Source organism: Monodelphis domestica, chromosome 5 (genome assembly GCF_027887165.1).
Source record: "Monodelphis domestica isolate mMonDom1 chromosome 5, mMonDom1.pri, whole genome shotgun sequence".
NCBI classification, from domain to species: Eukaryota; Metazoa; Chordata; class Mammalia; order Didelphimorphia; family Didelphidae; genus Monodelphis; species Monodelphis domestica.
The window spans coordinates 213,614,628-213,637,924 of record NC_077231.1 but is presented as its reverse complement, the minus strand read 5'-3'; the positions used below and the strand labels follow the sequence as shown (position 1 = coordinate 213,637,924).

Genomic DNA, 23,297 nt, shown 5'->3' with positions numbered 1-23,297 from the left:
CTTCAGTTTTTAACAGTATTTACATCTTTCACATCACTTTTCTGCATATTCTCCTTCTTTGGATTACTTGTCTCTCCTTTCAGGGATCTCATCCACCTTTATGACCATTCCTTCTCAGTTTCATTTGTTGGAGATTGTACAAGTATTTACTGAGTGCCAAACACTGTGTGAAGCCCTTGGGATACAAAAACAAAACATTCCCTACCCATATGGGGTTCATCATCTACTGGAGGAAAGAATACGTAGTACACAGGTAAGAAAACACGAAAGATATACACAAAGTAAATGCAAAGCAATGTTAAAAGAGAAAAATAACAAGTGGCAAGATCAGAAAAGGCCACCATAAAGTAACTCCTTGAAGAGAGTTAGGGATTCTAAAATGTAGAGGTAAAGAGAAAGATCATTTCAAGAATGAGGGAAAACTTGCACAAAGACAAAGAGACTGAACATAATTTGTATAGGAACAAGAAGGTCTGCTTGAACAGAATGTAGACTACATGATCTCAAGTTTCAAAACAAGGACTTTGTTTATTATTATCCCAAGGATAAAAGGGAGCCATTGAAACCCCTTGAAAGGGGTAGTGACATGATCAGACCTGTGTATCCCTTCCTAGTGGGCTTTGTGTAATGTGGCACCAACTCAAATATTCTATTGTAATAGAACAGAAAAGATCAAAAGACAGTCTTTGTGTCTTTTAAGGAGCTTACTATTTAGTGGAAGAGTTGAGGCAAAACCCACAAATCAGAAAACACAGACAAAACATGAACTTAAAGTATAAAGGTATGAAACCAAAGAACTAAGGGTTTCAGGAGCTGCTGAGGATAATTATAAGCATGTAAATTAATAATAATCATTAGATGGTGAGCTCCTTGGGAGTAAGGGACTATCTTTAGCCTTTCTTTGTCCCCCGGGGCTTAGAACAGTGCCTGGCACATAGTAGATATTTAATAAATGCCTGTTGATTTTTTTATTGATTTAGTTAAGGATAACTTTAAAGATACAAATCTTAATCAGAAATTTGAAGGAAGGCACAAAATTATACACAGGAAATATAGCATTTAATAGCTTAATAAACAGTTCTAAGACATCATGAGGGTACTCTGCCTAGCCTCACTGTGTATGATTAGTAAACTAACACCACCTATTTCTCTCCCAGACTGTGGAAAATTGAATTACTGGCTGCCTAAAAGTAATAAAATCCCGATTTCTCACTCTTGCACCACCACCCACCTTAGATCTGTGTCTGTCATGTCCTGGGAAAGATAAATCTACTATTTCAAGAATTAGTGCCATAGTATTTGGGAGATGAGTTACTCCAAAGGCTATAAGTGACTAGGAAAAAAAATGACACTTCTGTATATAATGACATCAGGCCTGACTTTTCTACGAATCTTCTTTAATATCTGACAACCCTATTCCAGGCTTAGGTAATATTTTTAAAAGGCATTTTTAATGGTATCAGTTTTGAAGTCTCAGAGAATCTGTATGATGAAAGTTTTTCTATAATAACATTTTCTATTTTGAACAACACTCTTGTGCACAGGGTGAACTAAAGAGTATCTAATACTGTCAGATAGTAAAAATCTTACTAAACACATTATTTCTACAGGATAATCTTGACAAGTATCCACTAAAAGAGTAATTATCCTCTAGCTAACGTGCCTTTAGCGTGGCACATGGATGACCCACTAAAGTATTAAGAGTTCTTCATACCTCGAAGAGACTCACTCTTCTATCAATCACTATGTTTGCTCTTCTATGAAAAATTGTCTAATTCTTGTCACCCTGGTCAGTTTCTAAAAACTACTGCTAAATATTCTAGCTATGACTACCACTTCTACTAATGATTTGGTGTTTGTCATTCTCTTTCTTCTATATCATTTTTTGTCACTTCTTCATTTAGGGAATAGTGCTTAAGTTTCAAAGGCCCAATTTGCTAGGTAAAGAGGCTCCTCATTAGAAAAATAACTACCAATAGAGCAGCAGTCTAAATGTGAATTTTCAGGTACCCTGGCAATTTGGCTGTGACATTTATCATGTCATGTTCTAGGGATAATTTGGTTTGAAATAGTTGGCTAAGTAGATATACCTTACTGATTCCAGAAGCATTTTAATTTTTTTCTATAGTCAGATTCTTTGTATACTCTCGGCAAAGGATTTATTAGTCTTTCATGTTGAGTTTCCTCTTTTTTCCCCAATTCAAGTCTAATGGACATCATTAATTGTTATCTTCTCCTTTAAGTTCTCCATAATTCTGATTCTAACACTATTTGGCACACTGTTCAGAAAAAGCACAGAAGCAGGCCCAAAGGGGTGTTACAATAAGTATGACTAGATTACTTTATACCATAGCCTAGTGACTGGCACTTTGTGCTTAAAAATGTTCATTGCCTGTTTATTTTTTGCTTTGATTTCTGGGTTTCCCTCTTCTACTCTCCAGTAAAAAGAGAACAAACTTCCTTCTAAAAGTATGTTTACAATACTCCAACGGTGGTTATGGAAGGAGAAGAATTCACAAGCATGCCCATTGCCTTATAAGCTACTTTCATTTGCTTCTTGGCCTCTCTCAACTTAAGACACTCCTCTCAGGCACCAGTCAAAAATCTTCTAGAGAAGGTAAGTATAGCTATAAGAGTTATTATATGAGATTAGCAAACATAGGAGAAGTTAAAAAAAAAGCTTTCAATTTGCAGATATAAACATTTGCTTTAACTTCTCTAATCCTGTAATCTAACATTCCTAACTTTTTCAAGTGTTTAACTAATCATTTATCATTGTGAATCTGTTCATTCATAATCTTAACCTGAAATGTTTTCTCCATAAATTATCAATGATATTCTTATTAGATGCACTCTTTTGCCTCTTTCTGTAACCCCAGTGCTTAAAACAGTGTCTGGCCTTAGAAAAAACTTAATAAATGTTTGCTGATTTTTATTGATTCTAAAATCTTATGGAATCTCTCAATTTCTGATCTACCTACCAATAACAAACAGGAAAGGAATTTCTAAGATAAGACTTTTTTTTTAAGGAGGATAAATATTATTTGATTAATCAAATATCCTGATAAGAAACAAGAGTAAAATTCCCAATTCACTGATTACTATTAAGTCTCCTCTGGCTACATGTTTTTTCTATTTCTATTAGCTAATCCTCTTTCTACAGAATGCCCTTAAAGGTATAACATGATCCTTACAAATTTTACCTCATTTGATCAAGTCAACCCTGCAAAGTAGATGATGCTGAATCCTCATTTTACATTTGAGAAAACTGAAGCTATCAAAGTAATGACTTGCCCAGGGCCATACATCTAATAAGGGTCTGAGGCCACATTTGAACTCAAGTCTTTCTGACTCCAGACCCAGTGCTGTATTTATTGTACCACCTAGGGGAAAAAAAACAAACCTCCCCCATTTAAGACATTATTCAAATAATTTAATAAGAATTACTTTCTCTTCAGAAGGTTACACTTACTATGCGGAGATCTTCAATGCGTTTTTCAAGACGTATTGGCAGACCTTCTGGGAGGGTGGGTACCACCTTGGGTAAAAGAACCTGAGAGGTATGGGCTGGCTGGGGAGCATTTCCATTCTCTCCCCCTGATTCAGACACTGGGCTACCATTGGAAGTAGCATCCAGGAGCCGGTCAAAGTCTAAATCGCCAAGCATCTCTAGGGCATTTTCAGCCTCCTGAAGTAGTTCATGTTCATTGCTGCTACCAAAAATGGAAAGGACTGGGTCAGCACTATTAAGATTTAGGTCTGACACTTCATTTCCCACTGCTGTAGCTACAGATGAAGGGGATTTGCTGAGAGTGGAAGTCAACATAGTCACTGGGGTTTTGGAGTTAGACTCTTTCTTTTTTAATGCTTCTTTCTCTTTCTGAAATTTTCTTATCATGGCATCTAGAGAAAGGGGATCTTTATAGAGCTTCTTCTTCTTTTTTTCAGATTTATGAGAATTCAAAGCCACAACTCTGTAGAAAAAGAAAAGTTTAATGTAATTTTTAAAAGCTAAAACATGAATATAATATAGTAAAATGAATATGTACTCAATGAAATTTAAAAATGGTAGAAAAGCAAAATTTGTGTGTATCTTAAGAATTTGTTTACATCAAATTGTACTTTCGTATCAATTTTCTTCTTCCTCTTCAACAAAAAACAGGCACTAATAGTAGCTAAATGGCTGACTACTAAGACCAGAGAACAGGAAAAAAGAATTGACAGGAGTATAGTCAACTAAGAACAACTGAATTTGATGAAAACCAATTAAAATTATGAAGCTCTCTTCATACTACTAGAAAGCATCCTCTTTAGAATGTGAATGCATGTAAGGTAATGTACCTACAAATTAGGAAATCAAATTCAAGATTGCTTAATTAAAAAAAGAGAACATGGACATCTGATACAATTCAAATACATGTCCTGTTTAGCTTGTACTTCAATAAGGGCATCTAGAAAGAAACAGAAATTGTGAACTGAACCAATCTTTCTAGAAGGAAATTTGGAATTATGTCCAAAGGGCTTTAAAAGAATGAATGGCCTTTGATCCAGCAATACCACTACTAGGTTTGTACCCCAAAGAGATAAAAAGAACTTTGTACAAAAATATTTATAGCCATGCATTTTTTTTTGCTCTTTAATTGGCTGACTTTATTTTTGCAAATCCAAGTCCAAATAAGTCCTGAAATGCCAATCTTAGCTGATCACACCTTTAGTTGTATACACTACAAACTCAGCTATTTACAAAGTGTAGGATTTGTTTCTTCCCTTTCTGAATCTGCTTAATTTTTAAATTAACTTTCTTTTATTTTAAAAGCCTTTACCTTCTGTCTTAGAATAAACAATGTGCATTGGCTCCAAAGCAGAAGAGCGGTAAGGGCTAGGCGGTGGGGTTTAAGTGACTTGTCCAGGGTAATACAGCCAGGAAGTGTCTGAGGTCACACTGGAACCCAGGACCTCCCATCTCAACTCACTTTATTTTCAGTTAGCAAACATTTCTTTTCCTTCTACCTTTCTTACCTATTTTGAAAGAAAATAAAAGGGCAGCTAGGTGGCTTAATATAGCCATGCTTTTATGGTGGCAAAAAATTGGAAAATAAGGGGTTGTCCTTTGACTGGGAAATGGCTGAACAAATTGTAGCATAAGATGGTAAAGGAATACTGCTGTGCTGTAAGGAATGATGAACTGCTTGATTTCTTTAAAAACTGGAAAAACCTCCACGAATTCCATGAAGCAGAGTGAAATGAACAGAACCAGGAGAACATTGTACACAGAAACTGAAACACTGTGGGACGATCAAATGTAATAGTCTCTGTTAACTAATAGCAATGCAATGATCCAGGACAATCCTGAGGGACTTATGAGAAACATTGCTATCCACATTAAGAGAAAGAACTATAGGAGTAGAAATACAGAAGAAAAACATATGATTTATCACTTGTTTATATGGGTATAGTATTGGGGGTTTTGGTTTTAAAAGATTACCTATTTCAAAAATGAATAATATGGAAATAGGAACTGAGTGATAATACATGTATAATCCAGGGGAATTGCTTGTCAGCTCTGAGAGTGGGGAGAGAAAAAGAGGAGAGAACAAACATGAATCGTGTAACCAAGGAAAAATACTTTAAAATAAATAAGTAGATAGATAAGATAGATAAAGATAGACAAAAAAAAGAAAGAAAAAGAAGTTACATTTTCTAACTCTGATTTAATATACTTCCATCCATTATTGTGCTCTAAGAGCTCTCAATCACTACTCCCAATTTCTGATTCTTGCTACCCTTTTGTTTCCACTTAAGAAGACTAATAGAAACAATGTGAATAGTTTTCATAGGAAAAATTTTCCAATAGTAATTTGAGAATGAAATATAGGGCATACAAAAAGATGATGAGCATTAAAAATATATAGTACTCAGGGCAGTCGGGTGACTCAGTGTAAGGAACACTAGGCCTAGAAGTCTGAGGCCCTGGGTTCAAATATGAAAAATTTACTTCACCTTCATTTCTTAGTATATGCCTCATTTCTTCTTTGCCCCAGAGACTTGTAAAGTACAACAACAAAAAAGGAGACATTTGGGTGACTCAGTGAATTGAGCGAGGCCTATAAATGGGAAGTCTTGGGTTCAGGCTGAGACACTTCGTAGCTATGTGTCCCTGGGCAAGTCACTTAGCCCCTATTTCCTAACATTTGCCACTCTTCTTCTGCTTTGGAACTGATACTTAGTATCACTTCTAAGACAGAGAGAGGTAAGGGTTTTAAGAAAATACATAGCACTATTATGTTGTTATAATGTTATATGTGTGTGTGTGTGTGTGTGTATATAAATATAACAGTTATGCTATATTCCCAGATTTTGGAAATGTCAATCAAACAAAAATTATTGTGTATTTACTATTCACCAGTCTTTGTGCTAAGCCCTGTGGGATACAAAGAAAGGCAACAGCACAAGGAGTTCCTCCTCTCAGCAAGCTTAAATATTAATGAGGGAGATAACATATAAATGAATAGATACATATAAGATACAAACAGATTTAAGACAATCTTAAAGAAAAAAGTTCAAGTAATTAGGGGTGGAAGAGCAGTTGTAAAGATGTCCTATTAGAAAGTGGGATTTAAACTTTGTGTTGAAGGAACTCAAGAGGCAGAGCTGAGGAGAAATAATATTCAAGGCACTGGGAAAAGCCAGTGTAAAGGTATGGAGATAAAAGAGATGGAGAAATGGACCATAAAGTTCTATGGAAGGAAGGGGAAGAGTAGTGTCCTATGGGAGAAAACTGCAGAGTTAAAGAAGGGGTCAGGTTATAAAAAGGCTTAAAGGACCTTGGAGGTAAGAGTCAAGAATTTACTTAAAAGAATAGAAAGCACTATGCTTTAGGAATATCACTTTCAGGGGCACCTGGGTGGCTCAGTGGATTAAGAGTCAGGCCTGGAGAGGGGAGGTCCTTGGTTTAAATCTGGCAAGAAGGAAGGGCAGAAGCTGAGAAAAGTTTGGGGAAGAAAAATGAGGTCTGTTTTGAGACATGTTGAGTTTGAGATGCTTACAGATCATCTAGTTCAAGATTTTAAAGTAGGTAACTAAAGATACAGAATTGGACCTTAGTAGAGAACTAAGACTGAATATAAAGATCTGGGTATTATCTGCTAGATATGGTAATTAACCCCTTCGATCTTATGAGATATAAGGAAAAGAGAAGAAGGTCCAGGGCAGTGTCTAGGAAGATATCTAGTTAGGGGATGTGCCTTAGATGAAGATCTAGTGTCATAAAAACCCAGAGAGAAGAAATTATCTAGAACTGCTTTATGTATTTCCTGTATGAGCAGAGTCATTTAATCCAGCAATAAATAATTCCATGCAACTTTAACCTCTATTGCACCATGAAGAGAAAAGCTGGTGTGGTTTTCTTATTCCAGTCTGAGGGGAAAAAATCACTGAATTTTTCACCAGCATAAAAGAATAGTAATAATTTACTTTTCCTAAATCATTAAAAATAATTTACTATTTCTAGTAATAATCTACTTTTTCTTACTTACCATAAGACTGCTTTTTTTCTGGGCCCACCATTATATAAGCATCCTATAAGGATGTATCTTGGGACTTTTCTTCTACCTTTCAATCTCACTTGGTAAGATCATCATCTCCCATTAAAGGGTTCAATGAGCACTGATAGGCAGAGGATTCTCTAGCATTAACTTCTCTTCTGACTTCTGGTCTCATATCATCAACTGCTTCCTAGACAGTTCAAATGAAACATACCTAAAACAGAACTCATTATCTTTCCTTCCTAGTTCAAGTTTCCCTATTACTGTCAAAAGTATCAAAGTCCTGGTTTGTAACTCTTATATCATTTTTAACTCCTTAACAGCACTCACTAGACATATCACCAGTGTTCCCAAGTCTTGTCATTTCTACCTTAACAATGCCTTTTATGTGTCACTTTTTTTCCATTCACACAACTGTCATCCTTGCCTGATATATTTAAGAGTTTACCACTGATCTCCTTGTCTCAAGTCTCTCCCCATCCCAATTCACACTCCTCTCACCTGACAAAACAATCTTCAACTCATTAAATTCCAATGACTTCCTATTATATTTAGAATCAAATATAAAATAGTATGTTTGACTTACAATGTGGTCTCTCCCTACTTTTCCAGTCTTACTTTAATCTATCCATATACTTATACTACATATATGCTGTCCCTGGGACTCATCTCCCAAATCTGTGCTTTTCAGTGAATACTCCACAAGCCTAGAATGTTCTTCCTCATGATATCTGCCTTCCCTGAAGACTCAAAACAAATGCCACCTTCTGCAAGGGAAGTTTCAAAGACCTTCTTAATCCATCTACGTAATCACTTCAATTCCTGAGATAAAATCCCTCTTTAGCTGAAAACATTTTGTATGTATAGAGATGTTAGCATGCTGGCTCACATTAAAATGTTTACTCCCTGAAGACAGTGATAGTATTTTTTTCCTTTTACTGTATCCCTACTACTTAGGATAGTGCCTGGCAAATAGTAATTATTTTTAAAATATTTGGTTTCTTTTGTTTTGTTTTTTAAAACCCTTACTATTTGTCTTAGAATCGATATTGTATACTGTAAGGATAATATTAGAAAATAAGTATTGTTTTATTAGTGTAGGGATAAGAAGTAAAGTGGCTTGCTTGAGAAAAGAATTGTTTAGTTTGAAGCAGGGCTGAGAATATGTTAATTTCAACTGCTGACAATTATAACCTGTTTTCTATGTCAATTACTCTCTCTAGCAGCTGGCAGAGACACTCTCAAAAGATTCTCTCTCAGGGCTGAAGGAGGTAACATCTTTGCCTCTCTCTGCCTGAAGGAAAGATCTGAAGGAGCTTAGTGTTTTAGTGTTTTCCTTTCCTAAATTGGGAGATACTTGTGACTATCTATTGAGGTTTTATAGATGGTTTAACTCTGAGAAGACAAAGAAAAACCTGGTCTTTGGTTTGGACTCAGAGTCTGTTAAGACTCAGAGTCCTAACTTGATTTTTGTTGAGACTCAACCAGCTAACCATTGCTATTTTAATTTGAAGGCAGAGTTAAGATTTATAAGGATAATAGCGGTAGTTTTTATTTAGATAGTATAAATTTGGATTCGTTAGATCAAGGAGGATTAGTGTAGCCTGTGAAACATAGAAGTCATTCCTTGTAGAACCTAGGAGTTTATTTGGGGAATTTAGAATCCCTTAGAATTAGAAATCCTGAGGGGCAGCTGGGTAGCCCAGTGGATTGAGTCAGGCATAGAGACGGGAGGTCCTAGGTTCAAATCTGGCCTCAGACACCTCATAGCTGTGTGTCCCTGGGCAAGTCACTTAACCCTAATTGCCCAGCCCTTACCACTCTTCTGCCTTGGAACCAATACACAGTATTGATTCTAAGACAGAAGGTAAGGATTAAAAAAAAAAAAAGAATTAGAAATCCTTTATTTATCCTTATATATTTCAATGAATATTTTGTGTTTATAATAAGAGTCTCTTTAACATCTTTGCGCCTGGCCCTAAAGGGAAGTTCACATTTGAGCTTCACTTCACCATTGAGGATACTTTTGATTAACTCTATCAAAAGTATTTGAACAGTTTGAACCTGATTGGCAAGTTAAAAAGTTTTGAAAGGTTTTGAACCTATATTGGAAAAGTTTTTCCATCTAAATATTTTATTTTTATAACTCGACAATTTTATTTTTACAATATTGGTGACATTCTGAAATAATAAGCAACCACAAGCCCTATACCCTGTGTAGTAAGCAAGGAGCAAGTTCAGAAGCAAGCAGCATGATATCCAGAGCCCACAGTCTCAGTTCTGACTTTGGGTAAAATCTGAACCTTGAAAAAGAATAACCCAGGGCTCAAATTCCAAAACAAAGGGAAGCCTACAAAGCTATGTCATGCTGAAAGAACAGAGCTTTTTCCAGCTGGCTGATAATGGCTAAGTCCATCAGCATCTACTGTTGTGTTGGCTCAGGCCCAAAACAAAGGTCAGGAACTTGCAAAGCTCAGATCATTGTGCAGTGATGAGTTACTGTCCTGGATTTTACTACTTTGGAAGTACTGAATGCTTGCAGGTCCCCATCCTGAGTAGTTCCTAAGAACCAATAATAATAGTCAATATGACAAGAAAGCAGCAGCAGGACCAGACCAAACTTTTTCTCCAGTAATATGCAGAGTTTGGCTAACATAAAAGTTGAAAGTCAGAGAGTAAGCTGGAAAAATGAGCAACCAAAAAAAGAATTTCATCATAAAAAAGCTATTACACTGACAAGGCCTTGAGGAAATTTGAGGGAAAAAATGAGGGGAAAAAACCAATAACTCAAAAAAATCTACAATCAAAGCCTCAAAGAAAAACATAATTTGGATACAAATTCAACATGAATTCCTAGAAGAAAGAAAATGAGAATTTTTCTTTTAAAAAGTGTTTTTAATTGTTTTCTTATAAATGAAATGCAGCACTTGAGGAAAAAAAGCAAAAATTATGGACAAAATAATTGGAAAGGGTACACAGTACAAAGTAGACAAAGTTTTGCTCAAGCAGCAAACTCCTTGAAAATAAGAATGGACCAAACAGGGGGCAGCTGGGTAGCTCAGTGGATTGAGAGCTAGCCCTAGAGACGGGAGGTCCTAGGTTCAAATCTGGCCTCAGACACTTCCCAGCTGTGTGACCCTGGGCAAGTCACTTGACCCCCATTGCCTAGCCCTTACCACTCTTCTGCCTTGGAGCCAATACACAGTATTGACTCCAAGACGGAAGGTAAGGGTTTTTAAAAAAAAAAAAAGAATGGACCAAACAGAAAGGAATGACTCCATGTCGCAACAAGAAATATTATAATCTATTAAAGACTAAAAAAAAGTAAAAAATGAAAGGTATTCCAAAGCAAAATAAATGACCTAGAAAACAGAATGAAGAGAAAAAAATTTAAGAATCACTGAACTATCTGAAAGTCAGGATAAAAAAAAACTTACACATCATATTTCAAGAAATCTTTAAAGAAACCTGTCCAATCTTTTAGAACAAAAGGCAAAGGAAAAATCACAAAGACCCACCAACACAGGAATACCAGTATTGAATTTGTATACTAAAGAGATCAGAGATAAAGGGAAAGGACCTACTTGTACAAAAATATTTTTACCAGATTTTTTGTAGTGGCAAAGAATTGGGAACTGAGGGGTTCTCCATCACATGGGGAATGTATAAACAAATTGTGGTATAAGGTTGTAATGAATATTATTGAACCATAAAAAAATTATGAACAAGATGAGTTCAGAAAAACCTGGAAGGACTTTGACTGACATCTAATCATTTCTCTCATTTGGAAAGAGGAAGAAAATACACATACACACACATGTACATATGCATGCACGCATTGCACATACATGAGAACATACAGAAATACATTTGACTCAACAGGGAAAGAAAAGGAGGAATTAGTGGTAGAGTAGATTAAGGAAGGAATTAAGACCTAAGCAAAAGAAATTCTAAAGATATACAGAAACATTTCTTTAATTCTTTTTATGTGGCAAAGAATGGGAATATGGGGTAATTCCTATTTAAGTTATGGTATTTAATAATGTGATAGAATACTACTGAACTGTGAGAAGTGATAAAAGTGATTGTTTCAGAGAAGCCTGGGAAAGACATGTATGAAATGATGAAGACTGAAGTAAACAGAATCAAGAGAATAACTAATACAATAACAATGTGGTTTGACAAACAACTTTAAAAGACTTGGGAACCCTTATCACTGTGATGCACAAAAATCATTCCAGAGGATTAATGATGAAACACATACCTCTGAATTCAATCAGCCTCAAATTTTAGGGAAAAAAATTTAATCGTAGTTAAGTGTTAACATAAAGGTAGAATCTAGTATTCTTTATTCCATAATGTTATATCAACTACATTATTTTTAATTTTTTTTTTTAATATTACATGGGGGCAACTAGGTGGCTCAGTAGATAGAAAGCCAGGCCCAGAGACAGGTGGTCCTGGGTTCAAATTTGGCCTCAGTCACTTTCTAGCTGCGTGTCCCTGGGCAAATCATTTAACTCCCATTGCCTAGTCCTTACCACTCTTCTGCCTCAGAACCAATACACAGGGTCTATAAAAATAAATCAATAAATAATATTTCTTTAAATTAAAAGTAGAATGAGATAATAGTTAATTCTACATTTGCTTTAAAAATGAAAAGAAATAATAATATGGAAATAGAATTTGAGTGATAATATATGTATAACCCAGTGAAACTGCTTGTCAACTCTGGGAAGGGGAGGGTATAGGGGAGAGAAAAGAAGAATCATGTAACAATGGAAAATTTTTTTTAAATGAAAAGACATATACTAATTAGGCTATGACTATATTTCCACTATTCAAAACCTACCCCAATTGCTTGGGAACTTTTTTCCTAGGCTTCTTCTCTTTCTCCCCTTCTTCTTTCCGCTTTCTCTTTTTTATTCCAATATCATCTTCTTTTACTTTGGAAACCTGTAAAAAATGAACAGAGAATACATCATGAAGCATTTTTCTTCACCAAGAAAATAACCTCCTAGTCAATAAAGTGCATGGAATCAAGAGAATAGTAATCACATACTACCTCAGCAACTAGCTCCCAAGATCCTAGGCAAGTCGCTGTACTGATGTGTGCCTCAAGAAACTTCCCAGGATTTCTCTAGTAGATTAGAAATAACTATCTTGTATGCTATTGGAGAGGGTTCCAAAATTTTCTAAAAATCATGAATAAGCTGAAATATAACAAGTTCTCTTCTGCCTTATCATTCATATATAGACAACTTTTAAAGGCTTATAATTATTCTAAAATGTTACAAAAACTAACAAAGCTACTCTTACTATAACAACACTAAGAAATCCTAATCCTGTGAATTTTGATGAAAATAGATCCTAATAGGCAAGGTGGGGGTTTTAAAAGAAGAAAACAATAAGAATGTATTTCATAGAAGTCTATTTTGGCATCAGGAAGTTTGAATCCTGCCTCTGACACTTAACAATACAACTGTGAAAAAAGTTTGTCCTACAGTTTCCTCATCCTAAAATGAGGATTAACAGTATATAATAGGATTGCTATGAAGATCAAATAATATATGCAAAGGGTTTTACAAAATTTGAAGTGTTAATAATGTTTATTTTTTAAAATCTTTACCTTCTGTCGTAGAATCAATACTAAGTCCTGATTACAAGGCAGAAGAGCAAGAAGGGCTAGGCAAATGGGGCTAAGGGTCTTGCCCAGAGTCATAGTTAGAGGTGTCTAAGGTAAGATTTGAACCCAGGTCCTTCCAACACCAGATCTAATCCTCTATCCACTGTCACTAAAGTGTTAATAATATCAACAGCTAACAGTAATTTATAATACTTATGTGCCAGATACTATACTAAGCACTTTTTACAATTACTATCTTATTTAATTCTCACAACAACCCTGGGAGAATGGTGCTATTATCATCCCCATTTAATAGCTGAGAAAACTGAGGCAGACAGAACTTAAGTCTAAAGCCACAAAGTTTATAATTGTCTGAGTTGGAATCTAAGCACAGGTCTTCCTGACCCCAAGCCCAGAACTCTATCCATTGCCCCACCTAACTGTCTAACCTTCATCTATTATTATTATAAAAAGGAAATCCCTTCACGTGTCATACATTTTAAAAACAATAAAGATATCTGTGATTAGCATTTCAATTTCTTAAATGTATTACATGTAGCTAATAAGTAAATTGAATATATTCTAATCTATTAATTGCATTACTCCCCCAAGAGTGCCTTAAGTCTACAAATTCTCTTACTTTAGGTGACCTGTGTTTTTGATTCTCTGATAAATCTTCATCTTCAGTGTCAGATGCCTGGCGGAACTGAAGTGTACCAGTATTGACATAAAATCCTCCATATTTTGTGGTCAGAGAAGCGGGCACCAATTCGTCATACTGCATAGAAAAATAAGCATATATTTACAGTATATTATTTTAACATCTCTTTTTAAAAATGTCTTAATTAATACTGTAAAAAATAAATTCCCAGGCATCTCAGCCTCTCACTGTCCCTCTACCCATCACAGAAGGCATCATCTGGGAAAAAAAAAAAACCCTATGTATTTTTTCTTTTGTGTGTTTCTATTTATCAGATCTTTCTCTAGAAGTGGACATTCACAAGTTATTCCTCAAATATTAATTCTATAGCTGATATAATGTTCCCTTGGTTTTATTTTGATTTATTCTTCATTATTTCTTTAAATCTTTTCAAGTTACTTAAAAAAATTAATCGGCTCATCAATTCTTTTTTCCCCCCCTTTTAAACATTATTCATTGGAAAAAAAGATCATTTTCTTTTACTCCCCCGCCTCCAACTACCCCTCCAATAGCCGACACACAATTCCACTGGTATCACATGTATCCTTGATTCGAACCCATTTCGATATTGTTGGTATTTGCATTAGGGTGTTCATTTAGAGTCTCTCCTCAATCATATCCCCTCAAGCCCTGTAGTCAAGCAGTTGCTTTTCCTTGGTGTTTTTACTCCCATAGTTTATCCTCTGCTTGTGAAGAATGTTTTTTTCTCATAGATCCCTGCAGATTGTACAGGGACAATGCATTGACGCTAATGGAGAAGTCCATTATGTTCAACTGTACCATAGTGTATCATCTCTGTGTACAACGTTTTCCTGGTTCTGTTCCTTTCACTCTGCATCACTTCCTGGAGGTTGTTCCAGTCTCCATGGAATTCCTCCACTTTATTATTCCTTTGAGCACAATAGTATTCCATCACCAACATATACCACAATATGTTCAACCATAACCCAATTGAAGGGCATCCCCTCATTTTCCAATTTTTGGCCACCACAAACAGCACAGCTATGAATATTCTTTTAAAAGTCTTTTTCCTTATTATCTATCCCTTTGGGGTACAAACCCAGCAGTGCTATGGCTGGATCAAAGGGAAGATAGTCTTTTATCGCCCTTAAGGCATAGCTCCAAATTGCCCTCCAGAACAGTTGGATCAATTCAAAGCTCCACTAGCACTGTATTAATGTCCCTCCTTTGCCACATCCCCTCCAGCATTCATTACTTTCCTTTGCTTTTATGTTAGCCAGTCTGCTAGGTGTGAGGTGATATCTCAGAGTTGTTTTGATTTGCATCTCTCTGATTATAAGAGATTTAGAACACTTTTTGATGTGCTAATTAATACTTTTGATTTCTTTATTTGAAAACTGCCTTTTCATGTCTCTTGCCCATTTATTAATTGGTGAATGACTTGATTTTTTGTACAATTGATTTAACTCTTTGTAAATTTGAGTAATTAAACCTTTGTCAGAGGTTTTTATGAAGATTGTTTCCCAATTTGTTGCTTCCCTTCTGATTTTAGTTACATTCGTTTTGTTTGTACAAAAACTTTTCAATTAGATGTACTAAAAATTATTTTACATTTTGAGTCTCTTTCTAAGTCTTGCTTGGTTTTAAAATATTTCCTTTCCCAAAGGTCTGACATGTATACTATTCTGTGTTCACCTATTTTACTTATAGTTTCCTTCTTTAAGTTCAAGTCATTCACCATTTCCGAGTTTATCTTGGTGTAGGGTGTGAGGTGTTAATCCAAACCTAATCTCTCTCACACTGTCTTCCAATTTTTTCAGCAATTTTTATCAAATAGTGGATTTTTATCCCCAAAAGCTGGGGTCTTTGGGTTTGTCATAGACTGTCTTGCTGAGGTCTTTTACCCCAAGTCTATTCCACTGATCCTCCTTTCTGTCTCTTAGCAGGTACCAAATTGTTTTGATGACCACTGCTTTATAATAGAGTTTGAGATCTGGGACTGCAAGGACACCTTCCTTTGTATTTTTTTTTCATTATTTCCCTGGATATCCTTGAACCTTTGTTCTTCCAAATGAATTTAGTTATGGTTTTTTTCTAATTCAGTAAGGAAGTTTTTTGGGAGTTTAATGGATATGGCACTAAATGAGTGAATTAATTTGTGTAGGATTGTCATTTTTATTATGTTAGCTCGTCCCACCCACGAGCAATCAATGTTTTTACAATTGTTTAGATCTAGTTTTAACTGTGTGGAGTATTTTGTAGTTGTGTTCATATAGTTCCTGTGTTTGTCTCGGCAGATAGATTCCTAAGTATATTATATTGTCTAGGGTGATTTTAAATGGTATTTCTCTTTCTAATTCTTGCTGCTGAAATGGGTTAGAGATATATAGAAATTCTGATGACTTATGCGGGTTTATTTTGTATCCTGCAACTTTGCTAAAGTTGTTGATTATTTCGAGTAACTTTTTGGTTGATTCTCTAGGATTCTTTAAGTAAACAATCATATCCACAAAGAGGGATAGCTTGGTCTCCTCATTGCCAATTTTAATACCTTTAATTTCTTTTTCTTCTCTAATTGCTACTGCTAGTGTTTCTAGTACAATATTAAATAATAGAGGTGATAATGGACATCCTTGTTTTACTCCTGATCTTATTCGGAAGGCTTCTAGTTTATCCCCCTTGCAGATGATGTTTGCTGATGGTTTTAGATATATACTGTTTATTATTTTTAGAAAGTCCTTCTATTCCTATACTTTCAAGTGTTTTCAATAGGAATGGGTGTTGTATTTCATCAAAGGCTTTTTCTGCATCTATTGAGATAATCATGTGATTTTGGTCAGTTTGCTTGTTAATATGGAAAATTACGTGGATGGTTTCCTAATATTGAACCATCCTTGTATTCCTGGTATGAATCCTACCTGGTCATAGTGGATGATACTTGTGATGACTTTCTGGAGTCTTTTTGCTAGTATCCTATTTAAGATTTTTGCATCTATATTCATTAGGGAGATTTGTCTATAGTTTTCTTTCTCTGTTTTTGACCTGCCTGGCTTTGGGATCAGTACCATGTTTGTATTGTAAAACTAATTTGGTAGATCTCCTTCTTGGCTTATTCTGTCAAATAGTTTGTTTAATATTGGGATTAGTTGTTCTTTGAATGTTTGTTAGAATTCATTTGTGAATCCATCTGGACCTGGGGATTTTTTCTTACAGAGTTCTTCGATGGCTTGATCAATTTCTTTTTCTGATATGTGGTTGCTTAGGCAATTTATTTCTTCCTCTTTTAGTCTAGGCAATTTATATTTTGTAAGTATTCATCCATATCACATAGATTGCTATATTTGTTGCCATATAATTGGGCATAGGGGTGTTCAGAGAGGGGTAGTATCTCTGGTATGGAGGGCTTGTCGTGCCCTCCTGGGGCAGCTCCCCAGCCTCTGACCCTCACCTGACACCCAGCTCTCACTTGTGGCTCCTAGTAGCTGCTAGCATGCAGCAGTGGTCACACCCCGGGCAACGGCTTCGACAGGCCGGCCAAACCTTATTAGGGTAGCCATCGGGTCATAGACCCCTGGTGAACTAGGGCTTTGCTCACCCAGCATGCGAAGACTGCTTTGGCTGAACAGACGGAGGGAAACCAACAAGAAGGTTCAATGGCTGAGATGGCGACGCAGAAAAGCACTGTGGAGTGCTTTGGGCGTGTTGGAGCACAAAAGACAACACGGCCATCCAATGCAGCTGAGGAAGTCTCCAGGTGTAATGATTTTTCGTACCAATGGACCCAGGCTTCTAACGCCGAGAGAGTGGGACTGTCTCTGTGCATCGACTCTTCCACTTAAATCTCTTTCACGCACAAGTGTCTTTGTGCACACTCATCTATACATAATAAATGAAAACTCACAAAGACAATCGTCATCCTCAGTTACTGAGAGACTACTACTACTAATTGGGCATAGTAGTTTTTAACGATTGTCTTAATTTCCTCTTCATTAGAGGTGACGTCTCCTTTTTCATCTTTGATATTGTCAATTTGGTTTTTTTCTTTCCTTTTTTTAATTAGACTGACTAGTACTTTGACTATTTTGTTTTTTCAAAGTACCAGCTTCTAGTCTTATTTATTAAATCAATAGTTCTTTGACTTTAAATTTTATTAATTTCTCCTTTGAGTTGTAGGATCTCTAATTTAGTCTTCATCTGAGGATTTTTAATTTGTTCTCTTTCTCGTTTAATTTGCATGCCCAATTCATTGACCTCTGCCCTTCTTAATTTGTTAATATATGAACTCAAGGATATAAATTTCCCCCCCAAGTACTGCTTTGGCTGCATCCCATAGGTTTTGAAAGGATGTCTCATCATTGTTATTTTCTTCAATGAAGTTATTGTTTCTATGATTTGTTCTTTAACTAACTGGTTTTGGAGAATCTTGTTGTTTAATTTCCAATTAATTTTGCATTTACCTCTCCATTTTCCCTTATTATTATTTTCATTGCATTGTGATCTGAGAAAGTTGCATTTATTATTTCTGCTCTTTTGTACTTGTTTGCAATATTTTTATGGTCAATTTTTGTGAATGTACCATGTGCTGCTGAATAGAAGGTATATTCCTTTTTGTCCCTATTTATTTTTCTCCACATGTCTACTAACTCTAATTTTTCTGAGATTTCATTCACTTCTCTTACCTCTTTCTTATTTATTTTTTGGTTTAATTAATCTAGTTCAGATACAGTAAGGTTCAGGTCTCCCACTAGTATAGTTTTTCTATCTATTTCATCCTTGAGTTCCTCTAGTTTCTTCTTTAGAAATTTGAATGCTATGCCATTTGGTGCATACATGCTGAGTACAGATATTTTCTCATTGTCTATACTGCCTTTTATCAGGATGTAATTCCCTTCCCTATCTCTTTTAACTAAATTTATTTTTACTTTGGCTTTGTCAGATATCATGATTGTGACTCCTGCCTTCTTTTTTATCAGTTGATGACAAATAGATTTGGCTCCACCCTCTTACTTTCACCCTATGCATATCTACCTTCCTCATGTGTGTTTCTTATAAATAGCATATGGAAGGGTTTTAGATTCTAATCCACTCTGCTATTCGCTTGCAATTATGGGTGAGTTCATTACATTCACATTCAGAGTTATGATTACTAGCTGTGTATTACCCAGCATTTTGATTTCTATTCCTCTTCCTGCCTTTTCTTCTTTCACTCTTTCCTTCTACACCAATGTTTGTTTTTAATCAGTCCCCCTAGTTTCCACCCTTATTTTACTTCCCTTTATATCCCCATACTTTTTATTACCCCCCCTTATTTTCCATGTAGTCTTTCTAAAATTACCCCCCCACACCCTCCCTTGTGCTGCTTCCCTCCCCACCAGTCCATATTTTACCCTTCTACTCCCCGATAGGGCACAAATCTATTCTCTGCCCCAATGGATTGGATTTTTCTTACCTCTTTGGGTCAATGTCAAAGCATGTAAGAGTCGAATATTTCCTATCTCCGACCTCTTTACCCTTCCACTGTATTGATGTTCTCCCCCCTCCCACCATGAGCTTCTTTGTGACATATAAATTTACCCCCATTTGTTTCTTTTCCCATTTCTTTTAATATTAACCTATTTTAAGCTCTAGTTATATGTATATGTATATACTCATCCACATGTGTATGTATTTATGCATGCATATAAATATATACCTATTTATGTCTTGTCCTTTCATCCTATACAGTTTGTCACTGTTCCCTCTATGTGTACTTCTTTTTGTTGCCCAGGTAATAACAATAGTTTTTAAAAGTTACCAATGACCTCTTTTCTTATAGGGATACACATCATTTTACCTTATTGAGTCTCTTAGAAAATTTTTGTTTTGTTTTGTTTTTCTTTTTTCCCTCTTTTTTAATTACTTTTTGATGATTCTCTTGAGTTCTGTGCTTGGACATCAAATTTTCTGTTCAGGTCTGGTCTTTTCTTTACGAATTCTTAGAATTCTTCTATTTTTTTGAATGACCATACTTTCCCCTGTAAGAATATAGTCAGTTTTGATGGGTAGTTGATTCTTAGTTGGAGACCTAGTTCCCATGCTTTCCAGAATATCATATTCCATGCCTTTTGGTTTTTCAGTGTGGATGCAGCCAGATCCTGCATTATCCTCACTGTGGTTCAGTGGTATCTGAATGACTTCTTCTTGGCAGCTTGTAATATCTTTTCTTTGGTCTTATAGTTCTTGAATTTGGCTATAACATTCCTGGGTGTTGTCAGTTGGGAATTAAGTACAGGAGGTAATTTGTGGATTCTTTCAATCTCCACTTTTCCCTCTTGTTCTAGGATATCGGAGCAGTTTTCTTTAATAATTTCCTGTAGTATGATGTCCAGGCTTTTTCTTTTGTCATGGTCTTCTGGTAGACCAATGATTCTTAAATTGTCTCTCCTTGAACGATTTTCTAAATCCTCTGTTTTGTGAATGAGATGCTTCATATTTTCCTCAATTTTTTCATTCTTTTGGTTTTGTTTTATAGTGTCCTGCTGCCTTATGAGGTCACTTAATTCTAGTTGTTGTATTCTACTTCTTAAAGACTGGATTTCATCCCTGGCTTTTTGGTCATCCTTTTCATTCTGGTCTGATTTTCTTTGGAAGTCATCTTTCATCCTCTTTTCATCATCTTTCATTTCCTTTTTCTCATCTTTCATCTTCTTCACCTCATCTTTCATCTCCTTTGCCTCATTTTCCACCTGGATGATTTTGGCTTTCAAGACACTATTTTCTGTTTCCAGATGATTTATCTTAGTTTTTAAGTTCTTTCCCCAATTGTCTTCAACCTCTCTTAATTGTGTTTTGAATTGCATTTTGAGTTCTTTCAAAACCTGTATCCAATTTGCTGGGATTTCTGATTTTTCCTTTGCTGATCCCTCCCCCTCAGTTTTTTTTCGCTCTTTGCTCCTTACCTGTACTGAAACTGTCTATTGTAATTTTTCTTCTTTTTCTGTTGTTTGCTCATATTTACCCCTTCTGTGCTCCACATATTTGTCTGTGCTCTTGCTCCTCTCGTTTCTTTTTTTTTTTTTGGTTTTGGGGCTGTCGGTCTCCTCTCTTGGTGCTTTGTCAGATCTCTTGGTACAGTCTCCGGGGGACGTATGTTGGTTTCACTGTCCTCTGGAGGCTTTTGATCAGATTAAGTTCAACTGGGTTGGGCTGTATGTGCTCTGAGGCCGAAGACTCCTGGAAGGCTGGAGCTGCCTAGGCTCTCTCTGGTTCTCTCCAGTTGCTTCTCCGCTGCCTGTGTTCCACGCTCTGAGCCTGGAACAGCACTGTCTGCAAAGTACACCAGTGCCTTTGCCTGCCCAGAGGTTCCTCTCCTTGTGGGAGGCCCTGCACTCTAGGGGGTGGGGGGGTCTTGGCCTCCCTGAGCTCTGAGGACTCCTGATGGGATTAGGTTCAACTGGGTTGGTCTGGATATGCCCCGAGACAAAAACCTCAGGTGAGACTGGAGCCAGATGGAAAGACCCAGACACGGGGCTGTAGGCTCTTCAGTCTCTCTCTGGCTGCTTCCCTGCCACCCATGTTTTACGCTCTGAGCCTGGCCCAGGTTGCTCTCAAGGTACACCCTCCAGACCAGCACCTTTCCCCGCCTAGAGGTTCCCGCTGCCAATGGGGACTCAGCAGTCTGGGTTGGGGGGGAGGGGTCCTGGGACCTTCCTTCTGCCTTCCCCTTAGACCCAAGTGTTTTGGATTCCGGCTTTTGTGGGACTTACCTTTTGATTGGAGTCCAGAAGGAGGGTTCCCCACCTCTGTCCTGTTGTTAAGTTTGAATTTTAGTCCCCTAGGAGCACTTAGTTTGTTATTGGTAAGGAAGGGTTTTCAGAGGTCTGAACTTTTGCTGCTTCTAAGCCGCCATCTTGACTCTGCTCCTCTGCTCATCAATTCTTATGACACTGAAGTATTTCACCAAAATTACATACCACAATTTTCTTCAGTCAGTCCCCAAATGATATGCATCCCCTCAATTACCAGTTGTTTGCCACCACAAAGAGAGTTGCTGCAAATATTTTAAACTATGTAGGTTCTTTTTCTTTTCTCTGATCATCTTGGAAAACAGACTTAATTATAGTATTGGTAGGTCTAAGGGTATACATATAGTTTTATAACTGTCTCGGAATAATTCCAAGTTGCTCTCCAAAATAGTTCAATCAGTTTGCAGTTACACCAATGCTGCATTAGAGTTCCCATTTTTTCCACATTCCTTCCAATGCTTGTCATTTGCCTTTCTATCATTTGAGCCAATCTTGTGGGATATTTCAAAATTGTTTTGATTTGCATTTCTCTAATCAGTAGTGAAAGAGTATTTTTATGTGCCTAAATATGGCTTTGATTTCTTCATCCAAAACCTCTACCATTATTTTGACCATTTAGCAACTAATGAATGGGTCTTATTCTTAAAAATTTCACAAAAGTTCTCTCTCTATATTAGATATGAGATCTCTCTGAAAGAAACTATGAAAATTTCCCCCCAATATTCTGCTTTCCTTCTCATCTGGATATTTGTTTCATTTATTCAAAACTTTTTTATTTTATCACAATACTATCTATACACAAATTCCTCTCACATTCATAAATCTGATAAGTGCTATGTTCCTTTTTCTTCCAATTTGCTTGATATCTCTCTTAATGTCAAGGTTATGTATCCACCATTCATGGCCTGTTTGATTTCTGTTTCTAAAATAAATTTTTGAGCTCTTCTATTTCCTCCTCTGTTCATCTTATATAGTTCATATTTTTGTAAGTATTGTTCCACTTAACTTAAATTGTTGTTTGTTGGCATACAAACGAACAAAATAACTTCTAACAAGTGCTTTGATTTTATCTTCATTAGTAGTAAAGTCACTCTTTTCATAAGACATTTTAACTACAGGTTGACTTTTAATTTATTATTTTTCTAGTTTTTTAAAATTGCATACCCCATTGATCTGCGTTTTTTTCTATTTTATTGCTATAAATATTTAAAGATTTAAGTTTACCTTTAATTACTGCTTTTGCTGTATCTCAGAGATTTTTATATATTGTCTCATTATTATCATTCCCTTCAATAAAATTGTTCTTATAACTTGTTCCTTTTTTTTTTCACTCTTACTGCGTATTAGTTCCAAGGCAGAAGAGTGGCAAGGGCTAGGCAATGAGGGTTAAGTGACTTTCCCAGGGTCACACAGCTAGGACATGTCTGAGGCTAGATTTGAACTGAGGACCTCCCATCTCTGGGCCTGGGCTTGACTCTCAATCCACTGAGCTACCTAGTTTTCCCCATGACTTGTTCTTTAACCCTATTTTAGTCACTTTTTAAATAATTTTATAACTCATTAAACATGGTATCACTCTTTGTTCCTCAAATGCTAGCTATAAATATTATAATGGAAGATAATGCTTATAATTGTTTCACAGTCTAATCCTTCTTTTAAACCCTTACTTTCCATCTTGCAGT

General features: G+C 36.1%; 1 protein-coding gene across 5 annotated transcripts in view; it reads right to left on the bottom strand.

Annotated features, from left to right (window-relative positions):
* The window catches only part of UBN2 (ubinuclein 2), a 162,660-nt gene that overhangs the window by 85,907 nt on the left and 53,456 nt on the right, over window positions 1–23,297 (bottom strand). For all 5 annotated transcript variants that reach the window (XR_008912323.1, XM_056799760.1, XM_056799758.1 and 2 more), the window contains exons 4-6: window positions 13,811–13,948; window positions 12,397–12,500; window positions 3,473–3,974 (exon numbers count right to left, since the gene is read on the bottom strand). Coding sequence is in view for 4 of the 5 variants with exons in the window: in XM_056799760.1 (XP_056655738.1) it covers window positions 3,473–3,974; window positions 12,397–12,500; window positions 13,811–13,948 (744 nt within the window). In the remaining variant the exon portion in view is untranslated. The remainder of the gene's footprint in view (window positions 1–3,472; window positions 3,975–12,396; window positions 12,501–13,810; window positions 13,949–23,297) is intronic.